Genomic DNA, 12,623 nt, shown 5'->3' with positions numbered 1-12,623 from the left:
TTCAAGCTTTCCTTTGATTTGACGCGAAATGGTTTTTATTCATTCTTACACCTTTTGCCTTTATAATTATTCGATCTGTATTTCTAAAATAATATTTACAAATGCCCGAAGAGAATCTTTTTATTTTATTGGCTCTCTTCTACGAAAACAATACTATGTCCCACCATTTGAGTGCACGAATTTTGTAATTTGATCACGTTTTTTTGACACGTGTGTTTACCATCGGAAAGATGGATTGCTTAAATGTACTTAGTTGCTTAGACTAATTGGATCCATTGTTATCCTTTAATGTATACCCCTGTGAAACACCATTGACCATACGTATTGTGTCTACTATAACCTCTATTCTTGTTCTCCACTTCATCATGTATCCATATTTGTTCTATTTTAGGTCTCAGCTCAACACAACCCTTGTTTGAAGTTCCTAAAACCTTGTTCATTGCTTAATCGAGTATCGCTATGATTTAAAATCATCGAGCACATGACAATATATGTAAAATACAAAGAATACAATACAAAACTGTCCAAACCTGAAATCGGAAAAGGAAGTCTTCTCGTCATTTAGCCGCATATCGGTTAAATACGCAAAAGAAACTTTGTTATTCTCAATGGTTATTCTATATTTTAGTGGTTTTTCATAGCTTATTAAGGCGGTGTCTACATGAGTCCGGAATGACTTTCGATCGGAACGAACTCATTCCATTTAAAAAAAAAATTCGATTGTATGTTTACATTAATCCGGAATGAGTTACAACTCTATCGGGATCGAGTTCATTCCTAATTTTATTCCGCATCGAAATTTAGTTTTATTCCCATGTAAACGCGAATTGAGTTTCATTCTGGAATGAGATTGTGATTAATGACGAAGCGCGCATGCGCCATGCGGAGTGTCTTCTGAGAAATTGACGCTCGTAAGCAAATAAGGCGGCTTAATGGGCTAAAATGAGTGGGACAAAAAACAATTAGTTTCTTGCAAGTTTTAAGCTGTATTAACGCAGGAGCAACAGAAAAAAAAGGGTTGCTATAATGTTTATACTCGCCATCTTCAAATTTGAAAATTCCCGCGAATGTCAATCCTTGTGTTGATTTCCCATGTAAACACGGATTGACATCATGTTTCGATTGAATTACCAATGGTAATTACATATACATAAATATTCGTCGATTTTTACCTACCGCTGACATAATAAGAATAATATGTGGGCGCATACGTTAGTTGACCATGATCGAGTGCCGACCATCTTTCTCAAACCTCTAACATCTCATTATAATAATGCCTGTCATAAGCGGATGAGAAATCACCTTGACGAAGAATAAAACCGAGAACTTGGAAGAGCTTTTTAATGAAGCTTTTGTTAAGTCTGCTATAATGGAAAATGCCATCTCTGGTTTTCGCACAAGTGGAATTGATCTATTAAATCCAATTGTGATACACTAGAGTGATTATATTGAAGATATGTATTTTTATCAAAAACGTCCGCTGCCACAAGTGGAGAATTGATGAAGTGAGTGAAATTAGCATGCCAGGAACTAGAGATGATGAAAGCCATGATGAATGCCCTTCTTTAAATCATTGTGTTACTTCAACACATGTAGTACAAAGTCTTTCATCTGCTTCTTCTCTTGTCTCTGAATTTTCAACAGTCAGATAACACCAAATGCAAACTCTTCAACATTATTTGAGGATATTTTACCCCTACCTTCACTTTGTGCCCGAACAAGTAACCATTTGTCAGTCTCAGAAATTACAACCAGCTCCTCTTATAAAAGGAGACTACAAATTGAAGAAGAGGAAAAGGCAAAGAAGATCTTAAAAACAAAGAAGAAAAAGATAAAGGAAGAAAAAATCCAAAGATAAAGAGTAAAAGGAAACTAAAGAAAAAGAATACTGCAAGACCAATTCTGGTTGAAGATGATAAAAGTAGATCTGAGTGGATTTTTCCTGTCTCCAGAGCAAATTGGGAAGAAAGTAAAACAGACTGGATTGTTTGTTCAAACTGCACTGCTTAGGTTCACGAGGATTGTACATCCAACGAATTTTTTGTGCGTGTGATTAGATAGCTAATATGAATATGTTTTATTGACTTTTTAACGTTTTCAACTTTATGCTTTATTTAAACTTTTTGTAACTTAATAAGTAAAATTATTTTAGATTTATTGGAACAAATAAGATTCCAAACTTTTTATACATATTGTCTTAAAATTTACTCCTCCAGTCTACAATTACTTTTTGACAAAAACATCCCTATCTAAGTGTCGCACTTTGCCAAAGGAATTGGAGAAAGTGAGGAACATCGATTGTCTAATATTATGGATAAATAAAGCAGTACTTGTTATTTTTAAAAGATTTCTATCAATGGAACTTTGTATCAATGGAACTTTGAGATTCACTGTTCCAATTTTCGAACTAAGCACGTTAGATATTTCCCGCTTAGAAGTATCCGTAAAAGTGAAAAAGTATTGCACTTTGACTTGGCTTTAGCGTCCTAAGTGAAATTCTCCCTTCAGATCTATCTCAAAAAAATTTCGAAATGATAGTTTGTTTGCGAAAATGATTTTCGATTTTGTTGTTTGACGTACGAGGATTTAGTCGCTGTGACAGATGATTTACGCACGATATTAGTGCGGTAATGGTATTCTTCGACCATTAACAAGCACTCCAGAAGTTCGCAAAGACACGCATAGTGCTAGTTAATTGTTAACCCCTAAAGGTTGACAATCGTAATGGCTCGGCAAAGGATCAAACATTTAAAGTGATTATGAAAATTATGACAACTTTATGATTGTCATTACCAAAAGCAATTTTAAAACGAGATTTTACTAACACGCGTGACCTGACTAAAAAGGACTAAATGATGCGAATGTTTGGAGAAGATGACGAAAACAAAAAAATGTTTTGGGAGCTTTACACAAAAAGCAAATAGAACTCACGTAAGTAATTGATTCACTGGAACATAACAAAAATACGTGTCATACAACAAGCAAAAAGTACTAAGTTGATAATATTTTAATAGTTCAATCTAATTTATTTAAGGACTGTCGCTAGACGTCGACGATGAAGATGTACTCATCTGTTCCACGTCTCGCTCTTCTTCTATCAACCCATCAGAAAATTCAATTTTTATATCCGATTGGGCATTGGTGTCAACCTGCTTATAAAAGAAACAACATAAATTGTAGGCCTTTTTTATAATTGCAGAGACGGAAAAACTATTCAATCAAAAAGCGATGAACTAACTTCATAGCAGAAATAGATGAATGTGGGTAACAAACAACAAAGTTCAAGTGTTATCATTGCTACTTTTTTCAGTATTAATTCGTCCTCGACATTTAAATGTGAAAATTTAAACGTTGCACTTCTCGTGCCCCGAATTTAAGCATGAATTATTCTAATTTAATTTCGCCTTAAAATTCGAGCTGTGCAAGCGCAAACCACGATAATCGGCAGATGTGCTTTTGTAAATATGGTTTACAGCACAAAGATGCAGGCATGCTTATCATGTTATAAAGATACAAAATACAGCTGCATACATTGTCATATACCTGTGTGCAATACTTGCTCGTTAGCGGAAAGATACAAAGGTAGACGGGTGGATTGTCGGAAAGTGAGTTGGATACTGTGAAAATTGTTTTTTATTTCGGTGGCGCAAGCAAAAGGTAAAATGAATTTATAAATACGTTACTTTATGTTATTTATTATACCGAAAAATGAACGTTTTAAATTAAATCCAGAAATAGTTGATGTGAAATATTCACCGTCTTTAAAGTTTAAAGTTACCAACGAACGTGTGGTTGTATACTTGTATATTTTGGAAATTCTAGCAATCTGCATTGCAAGTGAAGTGCTGAAAATAACACTGATTTTTGTTACTCTGTTATAGGGCAGATGATTTTCCAAGAATGAACGAAAAAGGGGTGTGTAATGAGGTGTCTGATGAAGTGGAACGTTGTGATGACGAACATGAACATCCAGCACAAGCCATTACATAAAGAATGAAAAGAAGGAAAAGAAATCAGGTTGAAAAGCAAAATGGTCAGACATCCCTGTTGTTGATTTTGTTGACATTGTAGTAAACAATAAATACTATAAGAAACGACTGATTTTTGTGAGCTTGAAAAATCATTATGCTGAAATCAATGAAAACATTCTGAAAGAACTTAAACTGCGAGAATCCAAAGAGAAGAAAATGTGCTTTTTACAGTTGTACAATTACGTACAAAATTCAAAAAATTGGTTGGGGAGTGTGAAAAAATTGCACTCACTGTTTAAAGTGCGACAGGAATAAAAATGATACAAGATGAGAAGGGATATCGACTTTGCTAAACCAATTTTGTTTCCTAGAGAAAACATGTGATTCTTGTCAGCCTTAGCAAGCAATTGAACTACATATCAACTCTCAATCGAGCTGATCATCAGGTTTCAGGTATTTTAGCATAATCTTCAGCATTTAATGAAACCGAACATGAAAAAAGTAAAGCTTAGTTTATTCCACTAAAACTGCATGGCGGAAAAGAAGAACCGAAGAAAATATTAAAGAGATCTTAGGGGCTGTGAAAAAACTGCTGAAAATGATCCTATGAAAGTTTACTCAATTCTGTTGAAAACGTCATGTACTAAACTATTATGTAAATTTGGTTTTATATTAAGTTCGACGTTTGACTCAAAGCCACTTTTCGTCCAGCCATCGTCGAATCTAATGGTATTAGGTTCGGCTGATGAGAAAAGTGACGTTGACCTAGGCCTTATTCTCATTGCAGCGATGAAATATATTCATCTTAATTTAGCATTATAATGACATGTTAGAAATTATGTTAGTCATCAACCGGTTAAATCGAGCCTATGAAATCATAGAGATATCGAATTGGAAATTAACCCCTGGTGTTGAATATGGGCATCGTTTGAAGATTACAAACAGTCGATCAAGAGGACAAGGAGAACCAAATGATTTGATTTTACAAAACCACTATACTTCTACTGCAAATTTTATTATCAATATATCAATTACCACCTCAAAGAACAAAATTTATGATTATGTCTATAATAGAACAGATGGTTGAAAAAATCGTAGAAAGTAAACGTCGCGTGGCTCTTCACTGCATGTTTCAGTCGCTTATTTAAAATTAACAATTAACGATTTCTCCCAGCTATCAAATATAAATGATAAATAGGTTTTCCGAAATTTTTTGAGGCAATCGTTCGCTCCTATCTTAAGATGTGTTCCATGTTCCATATGTTTTCTAAATTTTAATTGCAGCGCGCTAAGGTTTATTTGCCTTGAAAGTAAAGCGTTTCCAAATTTTATGAATCTCAATAGTCAGACACTTCAAATCCAATGTGAACGAAGACATGCTGAGTTTGATTAGCAAGAAATAAAATGCTGCTTTGCTTACCTCGTGAAGAAACTCGCTGTTATTATTTGTAGGCTTAGAAAAAGCGTCTGGAAATGAGCCAGTCTGTTCGCAATCAAGCATACAATATTAAGACATTCAATCTTTCATACGAAATTAAGTTTTGAGATATTATGACGTCATTTACAGTGATTTTAGGGTATTATCGAAGTTCGCCATCAAATTTTACATTACTAACCATGAAAACAACACATTTTTTCAAAATAACCCTACTTTACAGCTTTGAATGCTGGTTCCATTTGGTATTTGTAAAAATTAGCGCCTTTACAAAGAGGACTGGTGAATAGCCCTCTCACATTGCCTGGTTACCAAGCCAAAATTCATAATAAGAATAGAAAGCCATCAAAGTAGTTTTTGCAGTGCTATTGTCAGTGAAAATGCCCGATAAATAAGGATTTTTTGATCGAAAATTAATAAGCAAAGAATTCACGGGAATTTCTATTTCAAATCCGACAAATTTGACTACTTATGTCGAATGAAGTGGCATCGTCAAGTGCATTGGAACACAGATCATTGCCTGCCTCAAAAACTTTACTCTGATATATCAGTGAAGATGATGATGATTGTAATAATAGGCTTTGACGTGCAGATGAATGTCTAGTTTGGTGCCCAATTTCGAACCATTTGTGCGCCAAAAATATAAGTAAGGTCACATTGCCATGAAAGATCGATTAAAATGGAATAGTTCATCAACTTTGTTTGAATTATTCAGCTTGAGAAGTGCGTTTTTTGTCTGTCAAATGGGGGGTAGTAACTAGTCTAAATACTTTGAAGCAAATAAAAGGGCCATTTTGGAAATGTAAGAAATATTGGAGATGGTCATACCACAACTTTTGCTCTATTGGAGAAACTAGTTGGTATGGGTATCAAAAATAAATGATGACCGCCTTAATCATTCGGCAATAAACAGCTCTGTTAAGCAAAATAATTAGAGAAAAGGGATAAAGCAGACAAAAAAGGGATTATACAGTTAAACTAACCTAAAAAGAGCTGTATCTGGAGCAGAAGCATTTTAAGCCCTAAACTTAAACTGGTTTGGTGAACCCAAACTTTGCGCTGATTTTCATAATTTACCATTTTCAGGCCTTGGCCAAATTGGTCCTTGTGATTTCTGAAGAACTATTAGACCTATTGACCTGAAATTTTCACTAAAGCTTTATGAGCATATAAGTTGTGCAAAGAGCTACGATCTTTAGGTTTGAACTAACCCAATCAAGGTAATAAGCATTTTAGTCAACAAACTTATGCCGTTTTTCATTACGTTATTTTAGTTTATTAATTTTATATGAAAGGATGGCCATATTAGCTGATTCAAGTTCCTTGCACAACCCACTGCTTCTTTATATGGTAAAGTTTTTGGAACCATACCTAATATGGAACTGCTAATATTAGATTTTTTGTAACCTCCTAATTTTCATTGCACGGCTGCTACATTTTTGCAATTCATTGGGTACACACTAAATATTGTTTGGTGGGAGCACTAAGTGTGTTCTTTCTCTCCCCAAAATATCCTGGTATATTAATCATTTTGTGGTAAAGAAATTGGCTATTGAAAACGGTCAATTTTTTCTATCGAGCCACTTAATTGATACGAAAACAATTTTATTTTTCACAGATAAAACAGGCTGCAGGCTTTTTCAGTTAAATACAAAAATAAAAAATAGAAACAATGAAAAAATACTTGTACGGCAAAAGTCCAATATAAAATAAATGCTTACTGGCACATTTGCCACATGCAAAACGTTTCCATAATCGGACAGGGATACATAAGTTGGACTAAAATAATGTGTTTTTCAATGGCAGTTAGGAGGACAGTGAGTGGAAGATTTACAGTTACTTTTTTATATGATATGCTTATTAAGTTGAGAAATGAAAAACATGATTAAGGTGTTTCACAACAAATATTACTCGCAATAAGCTTAGACAACTTATTATTACTATTATATTTCTGAATAGCGACTATGACATTATTAATAAATTAGAAACTCTGTCTTGTAAGCAAAAAACCTATAACAATGGACTTACTAGAGGTAGTATGGTCACTGAAAGTGATTGTGAAGGTAAAAGATCGTTGGAGATCATTGCAGAGGAACACTTGTTTACATAGTTCTCCACAACATCTGCATGAAAAGAAGTAATGCGAGCCTACGGTAATGGGGTTTTACATATGATGCAAAAGCTAATAAAAGACGCCTACGAGAAACGTTTGACTTAAATGAATATCCATTGTCATTTGGGAGATGAAGGAAAACTAAAAGAAATACTTAACTTAAATGAATGTCTAATGCTTTTGGTAAGAAAAGAAAACTTGACTGGAATGTCCAAACATCATTCTAAACAAGCTCATTTAATGATCTCTGAAAAATCACCTTGCGTTGCAGAAAAAAAGGACATAAATTTCCTATTTTATTTTTCCTTAACGTTTCAGTAGCATTTTCCAAAGGTATTTTTACAAATCATTTCATTCATTTCTGTTGCATTTGTAATTTTACTTTTCTTAAAAAGAACTAACATCTCCAATCTATATTAACACAGCTCTGTATTACAACGGAAAGAACAAACAACGTTTTAGATACAAGCGGGAGAATGGACAAGACGAAATCCAGTCGATCTAAGCCGGGAAAGGTCTCAAGCTGATCTTTCAACAAAATCCTTTCATCTCACACATCATATGTGTGTTTAATGTGATGATACAAGTCACGAGGCATCAACCTGCAGCAAGGTAGTCGATGTGGGGGAGAGAAAACAAATTCTAAAAAAGAAAAGATTGTGTTTTAATTGTGCCATCGGAAGTCATAGGGCGACAGACTGTCCGAGTAAATCAGCTTGTAAACATTGTGGAAGAAGGCACTACAGCTCAATTTGCGATTCGCAGAAAAAGAAAGAAAAAAGGGAGAATGCGTTGATAACTAATGATTCATCCGATGGAGTACTTCCAGTTCTAATCATTAAAGTCAATGAAGTGAAATCTTGGAGGTTAATCGACTCTGGATAAGTCAGTTCGTACATTTCAGCCAAGCTTGATAGCATGTTGAAAATGAAATCTGCATACACCCAGACAAAGGAAGTACAAACGTTAATGTGATCAAAGCGAGTTCCAATGGCAATCTACAAACTGAAGCAGAATTAGTATATGGAAGTTTCGAAATGTCTGAGGATTTCTACAAAATGGATAAACCTGAGGTGCTTCTGATTGAAAATCCTAATCATGCCAAACTGATCAGTGATAATGAACATCTAGTTAAAGTTGACATTATCGACAACGATGCAAAGAATCAGCTTCCAGTTCATGTCATCTTTGGAAGTGGGGAATATGCTCGAATCATGAGTCAATCTTAACCCTAAGTCAGCAAAGACGGCGAACCAGTAGCAAAGTTTACGAAGATGGGCTGGTTTATAATGAGCCCTGGCTCAAAGAAAGCTCGAGAAACAATGCTTCCAACTCAAACAACACAAAAAGATTACGAGGAATTATGCCGGATGGATGTATTGGGACTAGCAGATACGTCACAAAACGACCAAATTATCGTCCATGTGGAAATAAAGGAGCAACTAGTTGGTAATGCGGAAGGATGGTATGAAACAGATTTACCGTGGCGAGAAAACCATCCAGAGTTACCCAACAATAAACGACGAAGTCTGGATTCCTTGAGGTTCCATTGAAAATCAGCTGAAGAAAATGAAATTCTCACAAATCGGCTTACTCGTGGCCCTTTTTGGTTTGGCACCGTCTCCATTTCTATAGAATGGTGTATTGGAAGTTCACTTAGATACGGGGAAAAGGAACGCCCCGATGTTGTAGCTGAGTCAAGCAAAAGCCTGTATGTTGATGATATGGTTCGCGGAGGTTAAACCATTGAAAAGGCACTGCAGACCGAACAGGAATACAAGAAAATTTTACAGAGTGCCCCATTCCATACTTTGACTTAAGTGGGACAAGCATAGAGATACGTTCATCACAGTTTTTCAGTCGAGAAGGTTCCATCAACGAAACGTGGAATTCTCAGAAAACTAGGCAGGATATATGATTCTCTAGGAATTGTTGCGCCCTGACACTGACCGTAAAACAAACTAATCGAAAGGCTCCTGAGTCAAAATTATCATGGGATGTGCCACTACAAAGCAATCTTTAGCAAGTTTGGAGAAATGGGGAACAGCTATCGAAGATGTCGAACTACATGCCTTTGGGGATGCGTCTACAAAGGAAATTGGAGCGGTAGTTTATTCAGTGGTTAAACAGCATTCAGGTACCACCCAGCAGCTAGTAGTAGAAAAAGTCGTTTTGCAAAGAGGTTTGACAATACCTACGTCAGAGCTTACTGGAGCGCACATGGCTAAAATTTGCTGATGAACGTACATAACGCTCTAGACAACGGACCCATGCCACAACTTTATAGATGGAGGGACAGTACGGTTTCATTGCATTGGATTAAAGGGAACGGTAGTATAAGCAGTTCGTGCCAAATCGAGTAGGAAAAATTCGGATCAACAAATGGCGATATGCTCCATCTAACAAAAAACCAGCCGATATAGCCAATAGAGGAAGGTCGGTCGTGGATTAAACAAGTTGACAGAAAGGACCAGAATGGCTGCAAAATAAGCAAAGCATCATGCTTTTCTACAATCAGTAAACTGTTGAACCAAAGAGTAGGTCTACCAATTCTCTGAATAACACCCATTTTCCCAAGCTGTTGAAATTTTTCCTTTAGTGGGCCAAAAATACTGTCTGGAACCTTACAGTTTGGGTGAACAACTGGCTTCATTTTGTCATCAACGGTGATATAACAGTAGCCCTTCATCAAGGCCAACCTAGTGATTACCTCAGAATAATCATGGAGAATGTGGATGTGGATTGACATCATTAATTCTTTAAACTAAAATTAACTTTATACATGCTTCCAAGCCAAATATTGTGGTGGATTGCACAGAAACCACACAAAAAAGGAAATTTGTCACATGGATCATAACACTGCATCGCAAATAGACTTTATCTGCTGATTACTCGTGCTCTGGAGGGGAACGAGTAAAGGTTTCGGATTGGGGCGGTAGAGAAATCGATTTGGTGACCCTGAACGCACTGTGCTTTTACAATATGGCGACTGCTAGGAGTGATAAAATATTATTCTTCGACAGTACAAACAGCAGAGGCTTTGAAAGCTTTCAAGAGTTGTTGGTGTTCCATATTCGCTATGTCATAACGGAAGAAACATAGAATAATAATAAAATTGTTTCATATTAATTATTTTCAATCAGTTTTTTTTCAAGCAAACATTACAAAAATCCTCCAATATCCCTTTGTTGCGTTCTCTACATACTCAAATGATTTGCACATTTCGTCAACGTTTAAACCAATTAACATTTCCTGGTCGTCGGCACCCGTTCCAAACTCCTGCAAATGTTGCTTGACATAAACTCAATTTGTTCTCAAGTGTGAGCTTAGAGGATTCACGATTCACGAAGCAGGTGTTCTTTTAATCTAACGTACACTATCTCGAATCAAGCTCGATTGGTTCGATTGTTTTGATTGGTCAAACAACTGCAAATCATTGTCGATGTCTGTAATTAAGACGTCATATTTACGAATAATTGCTTCGCTTCGCCAGATAACATTGACCTCGGTCTGAATAATTCTTGACATCATGCTCAACCTCATCCAAATATTTACTGGCAATAAATTAAATAAGACACACTGGACAGCAGTATTATCTTGTGTTCCACAATTAAAAGTCCTTGGGCCTCTTATGACGACAAAACATAATTGCCTTTAAAATAATGTGAGTTGAAGCAAGTTGGAGTTGAACCAGAAACTAATAACCTTAATAAATTATCTCTGAATGGTTTCAATTTGGGCTTGTTAGTCAAATTGATTTAATTAAAAAGCTGTTGAACTGTTCCGCTTACGCGGCTATTTGCTTTACAAATTTAACTTTTGCAGAAAGGTAAATAAAATGTAAGTCTACACAGCCATACAGGAAAAAATTGCCACAAGAGAAATGGAATTATGGGTAAATGATAAATCATAAGTTTCTTTAGTAAGTTTCGTAAGTTTCTTTAAAATATTTTACTTTAGAAAAACTGGTAAATGTAAACTAATAGCAAGAACGAAGCCGCAGACTACTTGATTTTTACAATATGTGAGCAGGCAAAGTAAACGCGTAGCTACAGTACCGACCTCGAGTAACATAACTTGACTCGCGGGTATCGAATGGCGAGTGGGCGAGTGAGTCGCGAGTATCGAATGGCGAGTGACTCGCGATGCAGTTGCGGAGAAAGAAATTTTTCCGAGTTATTTCGATTTACTCGCAAACAGCGAAATATTTTATCCACTCGCAAACCTCTCACACGCAACTGCATCGCGAGTCACTCGCCCGCTCGCCATTCGATACTCGCGAGTCAAGTTATGTTACTCGAGGTCGGTACTGTATACCTTTACTGCGAAAACATTTATAAAGATTACAAAGTTGATCCACTTATATTCCATAAAAAGCTTCTTAACATTGATTGTCCAGTTTTCAATATATTCTTTATCTCTCAAAGTCCTTGCACTTTACGGAAGTATACGTCGCCCAATTAAAAGAGGAGGGAAAACAGCGTACAAAAATCACCATCTCCACCATGCGCAAATAGTTGTGCAATTATATACAGCTACTTGATTTAAAAAGTGAAGCATTTTTTCGAGTCGAATGTGCGCACTTCAGTGGAGTGTTTGCATTTAAGTCACCACCAGTGAACTCTAATACAAACTCGAAAGCTAACTCTATATGCACATGGCTAGACTTGTCTGAGCAGATTTGAAGGTGATTTAGCGCTTCTCTTTGTCTCGCGTGGACTGTTTTATTTGCGTGACAGAATGGTTTGAAAAAACAGCTTGCTTTAAAATTGAATTGTATATAATATTTTTTGCAAAATCGTTGGCAAAATTTGCTTATTATTGTGTTGAGATGCATTGTGTACCTACCAAGACATGTTTTGTATATGTAAGGCTATATTTCATAAAACATAAAAGTGAGAATTCCTTTGAAATATAAATTACTCATTTATTGTCGAAAGACCAAAAATATTATTAAAATAAAACTGATAATAGGTAGTCGATATCTTTAAATGTTGCGTAAAATACACACAACCCGCTTAATACAACAGGTTTCACATCAGTTTCATTGCTTTTAAAGTCAGACCTACAGTCACTCGTTTAGTAAGAATTTCACATGATCGTT

General features: G+C 35.7%; 1 protein-coding gene across 5 annotated transcripts in view; it reads right to left on the bottom strand.

Annotated features, from left to right (window-relative positions):
• Positions 1 to 2,894: 2,894 nt before the first annotated feature.
• LOC124447201 (mediator of RNA polymerase II transcription subunit 4-like) overlaps positions 2,895 to 12,623 on the bottom strand; it is a 46,889-nt gene continuing 37,160 nt past the window's right edge. For 4 of the 5 annotated variants that reach the window (XM_046998092.1, XM_046998094.1, XM_046998095.1 and 1 more), the window contains one exon: positions 2,895 to 3,152. In XM_046998092.1, the coding sequence (XP_046854048.1) occupies positions 3,030 to 3,152 (123 nt within the window). In that variant the 3' untranslated portion in view covers positions 2,895 to 3,029. The remainder of the gene's footprint in view (positions 3,153 to 12,623) is intronic. The other variant, XM_046998093.1, reaches the window with a different exon arrangement.

The sequence above is a fragment of the Xenia sp. Carnegie-2017 genome, unplaced genomic scaffold, assembly GCF_021976095.1.
Source record: "Xenia sp. Carnegie-2017 unplaced genomic scaffold, XeniaSp_v1 HiC_scaffold_22, whole genome shotgun sequence".
Classification (NCBI taxonomy): Eukaryota; Metazoa; Cnidaria; class Anthozoa; order Malacalcyonacea; family Xeniidae; genus Xenia; species Xenia sp. Carnegie-2017.
The sequence above is the reverse complement of the archived record's forward strand: the minus strand, read 5'-3'. Positions and strand labels throughout refer to the sequence as shown.